Here is an 11,546-nt window from a genome sequence, read left to right as displayed (position 1 = left end):
ATTATCTATTCTCATTTTATTTATATACAGTGTGCCATTCACCCATGTGGTGGAGAGAAACTAGACAGTGTCAATACCCCTGACATAAAAGTCAGAGAGGAACCTAATGGGTCTAGTTCGCCTTTTGCACCCCTTGCCTCTATCTTGGCTAGTTTTCTGCAATATCGCAGGGCATGCTCCATGGATAGCAACCTCATGCATCCTCTATTCAGGAAGGTTGGCATTGAAGATGCATCAGCATCACCGCAACATCATGGCACATCTCCGATTCATTTGGAACACAGTATCTACTTCAATACTGCACTTTGTAGCGCACAGACACCTTGCTGTGTTATGCTGTTGGGAAAAGCATTCATCTCATTGAATCAAGCAGGGTGCATTTCAGGGCTCTTAGCTTGCTCTTTTAGCACTTAATTACTTTGCCCTTACTTATAGAATCTCGGTTTTGCCTATCCTTGCCTTTTTTTGCAAATTGGTGCCTCACTCAGAACTTACAAGTCTTGTCTATTAGTGCAGACATAAAACCAGCAGTTTATCATATTTGCTCGCAATGATCAAGGGGATAGGCGTGTTGATGTATGGAGTAAAAACAGAAATTGTTGAAAAATTTCTGCAGGTCTGGGAGCATCTGTGGAGAGAAATCAGACTTAACGTTTCAGGTCCAGTGAACCTTCTAAAGATCACTGGACCTAAAACATTAACTCTGATTTCTCTGCACAGATGATGGCAGACTTGCTGAACTATTCCAGCAATTTCTGTTTTTGTTTCTGATTTACAGCATCTGCAGTTCTTTCAGTTTTTCATGTTGTCGTATGGTACCATGCGACATCAATGTCACACCTACAGTACAGGGCAACAGTTTACATGGCAAACATACTGCACGTTCTTCAACCTAATGGCCATTTCTCAAAGTCTCAGGGAACTACTCAGTCAGGTCAAGAGGGACAGTCAATAGTCTGGGGTTACTGCCAAAGTAAGTCAAGGGCATCATCCAATATAAGTCCAGAGGCTTGGACACAGTGAGTTGATTGTTTGAGACATTCAGGAACAAAGGTTTTGTTTCATTGCAGTCTGAGGAATGGGCCATAATCATCCTTGTGGGTTCAGTGCAACCAGTCAGGAGATTAATAGGAGGTCAGTTGGGGAGCTTCACAGAGATCAGTCAGGAGTCTGCTGCTTATTAGTCAGGGCTGTCCTTTCAAGTAGTGTAAGCCACTCTCAACACTGAGCAATGATATGATGTTATACTAGACTGAGCATTAGGGAAAGAGTAGCACTCCTTTAGACAGAGTTTAACACAATGTAATGCTAAGGTGGGTAGTCTGTGTAGCTTCATTTTTCTAGCTGTAAATCTAGTGAAGTGTCATCCATGTCACTTAAGTACCTTTTCTCTTTTTTATTCCCTCCCTCTACATGTACAGTGAATGGATATTCGTGGCTGGCAGAAACTGAACTGGCACAAAGCTGGGCTTCAAAAAGGGCATCATCAGTGAGCATCCTGGAGAGTCCCGGCAGTGTGGAGTTCTTCAACCAGTGGTGAGTGCAAGACAAGCCACAAGTGGTGCTGTAGAGGAGTGGTGCATATGTAATAATGTTAGCTGTGGAGAATTGCATGAGATAACTCACGGGAACTCACTGAGAGAAACTATTTACAAAACTCCCGAATTTGACAATTTGGCAATTTGTTTGGTAAGATTTAGCTCTGAAGGTTACGACTATTGGTACTGTTATGCATAATACACACAGGTACCCTTGAAGCAGGTTGCACATGCTTTCCATCTTGCCGTCGACTGATGCAGAGCTCATGTTAATATTTCTGTATCATTAGGAGGAAATTAACAGCTAGCCTCAAGCTATTTCTGGGGAGCTAGACATGCCCTGTATTCTTCTGTGGCCCCTCCTCTCCTTCATCCAAAAAACATCGGTGAAGGTAAATGTGGTACCTTTTAAAACTTCACCACCTATATCTTGGATTTCCTAAACCAATTATGGTGCTCGACTTTAAGGTTTTAGCAGACTTGCTCACTGATCTGGTCTGTTTTCATTCAGACGTTTCGTCACCATGCTAGGTAACATCATCAGTGAGTCCTCCGATGAAGCAATGTTGTTCTACTCCGCTTGAAATTTATACTGTCTGGTCCGTTATGGTGAGTAGTGTCATTTCCGGTTTTGTTATGTATGGGTTTGTATATAGGGTCCAATTCTACATGTTCGTTGATTGCATTATGGGTTGAGAACCATGCCTCTAGGAATTCCCATGCGTGTCTATGTTTGGCTTGGGCTACGTGGTTACGTTGTCCCAGTTAAACTGATGGCCTTCATTGTCTGAGTGTACTGATATTAAATGTGTACTATCTACAAGATCCACCTCAGAAATTCACCATTCCCACAACATGCAGAACCAATGTAGCTTACAAAGTACCATGCAACGACTGCCACAAACACTACAGCGGACAGACAAGAATGAAACTAGCCATCAGAATACACGAACATCAGCTAGCAGCAAAATGGCACAACAAACTTTCCTTAACATCAGTATCTGCATGTTGTGGGAATGGTGAATTTCTGAGGTGGATCTTGTAGATAGTACACACTTAATATCAGTACACTCAGACAATGAAGGCCATCAGTTTAACTGGGACAACATAACCATAGTAGCCCAAGCCAAACATAGACATACACAGGAATTCCAAGAGGCATGCATGTCAATCCCTAATGCAATCAAAAGACATATAGAATTGGACCCCATATACAAACACATACAGAACAAAACCGGAAATGACACTACTCACCATAACGGACATATAAATTCCAAGCGGAGTAAAACAACGTTGCTGCATCGGAGGTCTCACTGACGACGTTTTCTAGCATGGTGACGAAATGTGTGAATGAAAACAAACCAGTTCAGCGAGTAAGTTAGCAACCTCATGGTGCTAGACTTCTTGACCAAGAAACAAAACAAAACACAAAAATATCCTTTAAATTCATTTTAAATTCTTATTCTTGATTCTATAAAGGCTTTTCATAAGCACCACATATGCACAGCTATAGATGTTCATATTATGTGGGCAGATATTGTAACTATTCTATTGGCATAAACACCAGAATTGTATGAATCACTGGGGGTTAATTCTATTGGTGAATTCATTTATGATCAAAATACTTTTTTTTGTTGAGGCACAATTCAGGAATGTGATGGAATACTCCCACTTGTCTGGATGAGTGCAGCCCCAACAACACTCAAGAAGCTTGACACCATTCAGGACAAAGCAGACCACTTGATTGGCACTGCATCCACAAGCATCCACTCCCTCCACCACCGACGCTCAGTGGCAGCAGTGTGTATATTTACAAGATGCACCTCAGAAATTCAACATAAATCTTCAAACAGCACCTTCCAAACCCATGACCACTTCCATTTAGAAGGACAAGGGCAGCAGATATCTGGGACCACCACCACCTTCAAGTTCCCCTCCAAGCCACTCACCATCCTGACTTGGAAATATATCGCCATTCCTTCACTGTCACTGGGTCAAAATCCTGGAATTCCCTCCTTATAATGGCATTGTGGGTCAACCCACAGCAGGTGGACTACCGCAGCTCAAGAAGGTAGCTCACCAAGAACTTCTCGAGAGCAACTAGGGAAAGACAATAAATGCTAGCCAGCCAGCGATGCCCACATCCCAAAAAATGAATAAAATTATATTTGAGTAACACCAGTACTTGTTACCCAGTTCTAGATTCTCTGTGGACACTAAGAGTTAACCATATAGTGTGGGATCAGTCACATATAGGTCATGCCAGGTGAGCTAAGTTTCTTTTCTTAAGGTTATTAATGAACTGCATTCAGTACTTATGACAGTAGTATTTACAGTGATTTTCTGATTCCAGCCTACAAATTACCAAATGGATTTCAATTTCACAATTTAGTGGCCTGGGAGGAATATGAATTATGAATTCTTTAGTTTGTCTAGTCAAGTACCATAACCGCTAAGTGCTTTTCCCATAAAAAAAACTCCAAATGAAAATTGGTTGAAATGTAACAGATCTGGGCCAGTTTTTCTGATTGGCTATCTATACCCACTTCACATATATTGACATTGGAAAATATTCCTTAGTTTGTCACACAAGCTGTTTGGCAGTCTATAATGAGACAGACTGTCAGCCATGGCTCAGGTTAACCTTTATCAGAAGGTCAGTCTTTCTTCAGACACTTGAGAAAGCTGACACTAAGGTTGTCACTTCAGCACAGTACTGAAGGAATAAGGTACAATCACAGGTGAGTCTTTCAGATTAGATGCAGACACAAAATAACCTATGATATTATTTCAAAGTACAAGTACACATAGAAGTTTATTTTAAAAGCTAGGTCCCTTAAGTCGTCATTGCTACTCTCCTTAGCAGACCAAGGAGCTAAGCTCATTCCCCAGTGAGCTGGATCCACGAGTACCTTCCTCTGTACACTTTCTCTCTGTGATTTCCCATGTGATTTCCCAAGGTACTACAAAGTGTATTGGAGGACTGCTGCAACATTTCACAGAATATGGAAAGTTTGCTTTCAACTTGTGTTATGTTCTATTGCAAGACATCAATACTCTGCAATGTTGAAGGCGACCTCAGCCTAGTTAATATAAGTATAAAATTGCACAGATGTACCACGAGATCAAATGATTCATTAAAATAGTGGTAAATGCTTGTTATCAAAGGCAGGTGTGACATCTTTCAAAGCAACCTAAAAGCACGCTCTTTCAACCTAAATAGGAAAAAACAGAGTCCTTTCTAAATGGTTTTGTGACTGTGTTGATGGACTGCATCCACTTTCTGGGTCTCTAACATTCCACTATACTGCAAATCAGTGGGATGGATGATGGATGTTTTACACATTGCCACTACTGGCCCCCAGGTAATCTCTAATGAGGAGCTGCCATGGAGCTGGACACCTAGGTAAGGGTTAAGGGGAAGGTGAAACATAATGTGGGAGCAAATTACTGCAGATGCTGGGAACTGTAGTGAAAAAAACAAATGCTGGAGATCACACAAATTTCAAAATTTGTCGGTAATATCAAATTTGGAGGAGTGGTAAACAGAGACCATGGTCTGAAACAATACAACAGAATCTAGATAAGCCAGCAGAATTTGCAGATATGTGGCATGTGAAATTTAATATAGAGAAATGTGAAGTGATGTATTTTGACAAAAGGGATCGAAAGAGGCAACGGTGGAAAGAGTGTCCAACGACAGACAGACCTGAGGATGCATGTACAAGGATATTTAAGGTGTCAGGATATATTGGGAGAATGATTAGCAAAATATATGAGATCCTGGACTTAATAAAGATATTGACTTCAAAAGCAGGGAAGTTATGATAAACTTTTTTAAAAAATCTTGTTTGACCACAGCTACAGTATTGTATCCAGTTCTATAAGAAAGATGTGAAGGTCTTTGAGAGGGTGTTGAGGAGAAATACCAGAATGGCTCCAGGGAAAGGAATTTTTATCCACACGATTAAATTGCAGAAGCTGGAGCTGTTAACTTTATACATTGAAAGGGAGATTTGATAGGTGTAGACTATTACCAAGTTAAGTGATTAACTATATCTGAACAATCAATATCTTTTCACCCCCAGCACTCTTCACCCCACCACCCCAACACATTACCCCACCCCAACTATAGCATAAATGCTGTCCCCTCCACACTTCACTTCAGCTCTGATGAGGAGTCATCTAGACATGAAACATTGGCTTGCTCTCTCTCCATGGATGCTATCTGACCCATTGTGATCTCCGGCATTTGTTGTTTTCAGAGGGTGAAGCATACATGGAGAACTACTGTAGAAGTGCTTCTCTTGTGTGAAATGGCGGCCAGAAGAGTTCCTAAGTTGACATTTAATAGCCAAAAGGTTGGTGCGACAACTGAGACTTCTCCCCTTCCCAGTTAAATGCTACCAAAGGTTAATGACCAGGCATAGCATCAATAGTATGCATTCTCTGCCTGCCAGCTGCTTCTGAGAAGTTGTGAAATTCCACCCTTCAAGTCTATCCCTTCTACCATAGGCCAATGGCAACAATTTTTCTTTGTCTGCTTTGTCTGTCTACACCTATCAAATCTCCCTTTCAATTTCTAAAGAGAACAGCCCCAGCTTCTGCAACTTAGTCATGTGGATAAAAATTCATTTCCATAGAGCCATTCTGGTAAATCTCCTCAACACCCTCTCAAAGACCCTCACATCTTTCTTAAAGAACTGGATACAATACTCTAGTTGTGGTCAAATAAGATTTTATAAAGGTTCATCATAACTTCCTTGCTTTTGAACTCAATATCTTTAATGAAGTCCAGGATCTCATATATTTTGCTAATCATTCTCCAATATATCCTGACACCTTAAATATCCTTGTATATGCATCCTCAGGTCTGTCTGTCGTTGGACACTCTTTACACCTGTTGCCTCTTTCCATCCTTCTATCCAAATGCATCACCTCACATTTCTCTATATTAAATTCCACGTACCACATATTGCAAATTCTGCTGGCTTATCCAGATTCTGTTGTAATGTTTCATATCACGGTCTCTGTTTACCACTCCTCCAAATTTGATATTACCAACAAATTTTGAAATTTTACTTTGTATTCCCTGTAATTTATATCTGAAAAACCTACTGTCTTCACAATGACCCTTGGAGAACATCACTGTCTACCATTATCTTGTCTGAAAAATAATAATTTTCTATGACTTGCTATTTTCGCTCTTTAAGTCATTTTCTTATCCAAGCTGACATAGACCTTCCTATTTCATGAACCACAATTTTGTCAACTAACCTTTTATGTGTACTTTGTCAAATGCTTTCAAAGGATTCATAAAGACAATGACCATTGCATACCCTTCATTAAATGTAGTGTAACCAAATTTGCAGATGAGATAAAAATAGATTGAAAGGCAAGTAGAGAGAGGGATACAAATAGTTTACAGAGATGTATTGATCAGTTCAGTAAGTGATCAAGAAGTTGGCAAATGGGAGTATATTTTGGGAAAATGTGAAGTTGCTTGGAAAGGAGTACAAAAGAACACAGTACTATTTAGATGGAGAAAAATTGCAGAAAGCTGTAATACAAAGGGATTTGGGGATAGTTCTGCACAAAATAAAGAATGCTAGCACACAGGTGCATCAGGTAATCAAAAAGGCTGATCGAATGTTGGCCCTTTTCAAGGGATTTGGATTATAAGAGTAGGGCAGTCAAACAGGTTGGAACTCTACTCACTGGAGTTTGGATTAATGAGAGGTGATCTTATTGAAACATTTAGCATTCTCAAGGGGCTCGACAGGGTAAATGCTGAGAGGATGTTTCCCATCATGGGAGAGACAAGGACCAGAGGGTATAGTCTCAGAATAAGGCAATGCCAATTTAGGACTGAGATGAGGAGGAATTTCTTCTCTCAGACAGTTGAGAGTCCTTAGAACTCCATATCACAGAGAGCTGTGGGCATAAATTCCTTGTGTATATTTAAGGCCGAGACTGATAAATTCTTGCTTAATAGAGGAATCAATAGCTACTGGGAAACTAGATGAAAGTAGACGTGAGGAATGTCGGATTAGGCACGATTCTATTAAATGGTGGAGCAAGATTCGAGAGGATGCACTGCATACTCCTGTTTCTGTTTCTTATGGTCTTACGATCTATTAACCTTCTCCATTACTTATAAAAATGTTCAATTAGCTTAGTCAAACATTGTCTGCCTCTTACTAATCTGCACTGATTTTCCTTGATTAACGGAAACCTCTCCAAGTCACTGTCGATATTTTCTGTAATTGTTGTATCTCAAACCTGACTAACCACTGATCGATAGCTGCTTCAACTATCCTTGTAGTTATTCTGCCAACCAGTTGCAACATGTTATGACACAACTCTAGAGCAGTTTGCACCTGAACTCAGGTCATCTAGCCCAGAGGTACAGACACTACCACCGCACCGCAAGACCTCATATTAAATTTTTAATCCCAGATTGAGATTTTTCTTTTGAAATTTCTAATTCTAGCCATCTGCCAAGGGCGGATTTCAGCCCAGGTCCCCAGAGGTTTGCCTATGTCTCTGGATTTCAAATTCATTGAAATCACCTCTATTCTATCATCTCACCTGTAGGACAAGTCTAACAGCTTTTCATGCATAAGCATATCACATTTGCCTTTTTCCAGTTCTCTGGCACCTCCCTTGCATTTGGGGAAGATTGGAAAATTATGCCAGGCCCTTCTGCTATACCTCAGCTTCCACTTAATTTAGTAATCTGGGATTGAAGTCGTCCAGGACAGGTGACTTACCCATTTCGATCATAGCCAGATCGTCCAGTGCCTCCTGCCTATCATTGTGAACTGTTCTCAGTCGCTAATAACCACTTGCGGCTACTTAATTTATTTTGCCAATATTCTGTCAGGCCCAATTTCTCCAGCTAAGGATCAATTTAGAATATCCAACTTTGGGTCGATGGCCACTTTATATAATCCTTATAGTGTTGAAGCAGGCCATTTGGCCCATCAAGTCCACACTGACCCTCTGAAGTGCATCCCACCAGACCCTACACTATCCCTGTAACTCCATGTTTCCAATGACTAACCCATCTAGCCTGCACATCCCTGGACACTATGACCAATTTAGCATGGTCAATCCACCTAACATGCACATCTTTGGACTATGGGAGGAAACCAGAGCATCCACACAGACAGTTGCCTAAGGATGGAATCAAACCTGGGTCCTTGGCACTGTGAGGCAACAGTGCTAACAACTGAGCCGCTTTACTGCACTTGACCACATCTGGCTAGAACCTTTCTCATCCCACTGAATATCACCCTCTACCAACTTATACTAATTCTCCTTGCCTTTCTGCATTACTAGTCTAAACTTATGATATGACTCATAGAGAGTCAAAAAGTTTTTACAGCATGGAAAGAGCCCCTTCGGTCTGTAGTGTCTATACTAGTGATCCAAACATCCATCTTTTGGAATTCCTTTTTTCCAGCACTTGGCCTATGGCCCTGTATGCCGTGTTTCAAGTGTCAAGTAGTTCCTCAATGTCTTGAGGGTTCCTGCATTTACCACCCTTTTAGGCATTGTGTTCCAGACACCAGCCATCAATGGCTTCCTAACCATGGGCCACGTTTCCACAAGGTCTGCCGACCTATGAGTGATCTCTTCTCCTACTGCCTTCTCCATCAACAGCCCAATTCACTTAGCCTACTCCTCAACCCTTCCCTGGGCCCTTGTTTCGCCTCACTGCCCTCAGAACCCCCACACTTTTCTGGAGACTTAGGACTTTGAAGACCGGTCATAGTCCCAACCCTGTTTAATGTCTGTATGTTCTGTTCTGCTGACCTATCACACTCTCGTTATCATCCCCATCGCCGCAGTGCGCTATTGTCTTTTCCAAATCTCCTCTCAAACCATCGCCTGTTTTATTTTTTCTGCAGTTATGACTTTCTAATTAATCGGAAACTTTGAGAAATGAGTATGACAGATGTAAAGTGCCCCAAGTTGGACACATTCCGAAGACATCTATCTTGATATAGAAATACTGTTTTCTAAATGGTATCGATAACCTCTTTTTCCATAATACAGAAGCTGATGGAGCAGGCTGTGTATTTTCTCTGACTACCATCAATATGAGAGGGTGGGCGGAACAACTTAAATATGTTTGAAAATAAAAGGGGATTCCTCTGACCCATCGTGAAATCTGAACACGCTGCTGAGAGAGTGGAGGGACTCAAGCTGGAGTCGTACAGAGGATAACTGATCACTGGCGAAAGGAAGAAAACGTGATTTTGTCCTGGGAGAATTACAGTGCACGAGGGAGGGCGGGGAGTTTGAGGATGTGAGAGTGTCCGTGTGTGTGATTGCACGGTACCTTGGTGAAATCACATGCTCTTCCTGGCGAGCTATAGGGACAGGAGAGGAGAGAAAGAGCCTCGGAGGGAGTACGCTCCAGCAACACTACAGCAGCTTCAGCTAACAGGTCAGTGAATCGGTGGCATCATCACCGCCCAACTCCGTCCTCGCTTAAATCTGCAAGCCCCACCCCCCCCCAACACACACACACACACACACACACGAGATGTTTTGATCAAACCTATCCAATCCATTATTATCCAGTTTGACAGAGGTCAGTGTTGATGCTTGTGTCATTTTTTTCTGTCGGTGCCTGTAATCTTCCTCTTTCTGTTTGGCTGTTCTGAGGGTGAATGAATCAGGTGTTTATTCTACAGTGTTCCATTGAGCGAGGACCAAAATGGATGTTTTCATGAAAGGATTGTCCAAAGCGAAGGAAGGAGTAGCTGCTGCAGCTGAGAAAACCAAGCAGGGAGTAGCAGAAGCGGCAGAGAAGACTAAAGAGGGAGTGCTATATGTTGGTATGTAAACATGAAAAGCCAGTGAATATACAAAGGAAGATAGCGTCGCCCCTTTCAGTTATACAATGAACCCTCCCTGGATGGGCGACTTACACAGTTATTACGTTAAAACGGGAGAAAGAAATGCCTTTTTTATATTGAATATTAGCGGTAACTGTATCAGTTGTTTAAAAAAAGCGGAAAACATTTAATCTCGGGGGAGCAATCTAGTTTCTGCGTAGAGATGCTTTCGTTGTCAGTTGGGGACTGATTCAAAGGTCTTTATTTCCGTTGAGCAGATGGGCCAGCCATATGGCACTTTCCTCCAGCCCAGAGAGAGAGATCCTCTTTCCAAGGATGCGGCATCCAACACATTCAGACCGCACGTCTGCCATTAAATAAAATAGCAGAAGTGATCGTGACATATCACAAGAAATGTTACGTACTTTAGGGGATTGTCGGCACTATTGTGAATTCAGATAATTACCCCGTGGATAATGATGTTTATGTTTAACCTTTAGGCTCCAAAACCAAAGAAGGTGTTTCAAGTGTTGTCTCAGGTAGGTACCCACGAATGTTCAAATGACAAAATAATTGAAACGCGTTGCATTTTTGTCACATTTTTGTATTTAATGTGCCTGAATCGAATGTTTTCTACCGTAACTATCAAGAGTTGTTTTAAGATATTGGTTCGGCATTAGTTAAAGTGTAAACGTCAATTTCAGTTGATCAATCCATCAAGACCACTAATTCTTACAGTTCCACATAGGCATGGTGTGAAAATTGAGCGGATTTATCGGAAGTGCAGTTCTCATTTACAGCGTACCTGTAACTGAATAAGTAACTTGTCATCCCGTACCATCCGTGAACTGCAATATGTACTGCAATTGCGAAGTGAAATGCACGAATTAGTTTCACTTCAATAGGTTGAAATGTTTCTTAGAAATGGTGCATTATAGATTAATATGTTAATCTGGTTGTTACCTTGAGTCGTATTAAACACACATAAACATTTGGAATTACCACGTTAACAATATATACATAATATCTTCTTATATAATTACTTTGTTCACGATTTTACTGGAAGTATCACCCATTGCAATAAAGCCTCAAAAAAGGACAATATTGTTTCAAGCTATTTTTAACGGCCAGCTTGTTAATGTTGTATCTAACTATT

The 11,546-nt window shown here is 41.2% G+C and overlaps 1 protein-coding gene across 2 annotated transcripts in view; it reads left to right on the top strand.

The window, feature by feature from the left end:
- The first annotated feature begins 9,864 nt into the window (after positions 1–9,864).
- sncb (synuclein, beta) overlaps positions 9,865–11,546 on the top strand; it is a 61,836-nt gene continuing 60,154 nt past the window's right edge. Inside the window, exons 1-3 of one of the 2 annotated variants that reach the window (XM_048603710.1) lie at positions 9,865–9,996; positions 10,247–10,390; positions 10,891–10,929. In XM_048603710.1, coding sequence (XP_048459667.1) covers positions 10,270–10,390; positions 10,891–10,929 — 160 coding nt within the window. In that variant the 5' untranslated portion in view covers positions 9,865–9,996; positions 10,247–10,269. Of the gene's footprint in view, positions 9,997–10,061; positions 10,144–10,246; positions 10,391–10,890; positions 10,930–11,546 lie in introns of those variants that run through there. The other variant, XM_048603711.1, reaches the window with a different exon arrangement.

Source organism: Rhincodon typus, chromosome 12, assembly GCF_021869965.1.
Source record: "Rhincodon typus isolate 14 chromosome 12, sRhiTyp1.1, whole genome shotgun sequence".
In the NCBI taxonomy this organism is placed as follows: domain Eukaryota; kingdom Metazoa; phylum Chordata; class Chondrichthyes; order Orectolobiformes; family Rhincodontidae; genus Rhincodon; species Rhincodon typus.
This window is presented reverse-complemented; position numbering and strand designations above follow the sequence as displayed.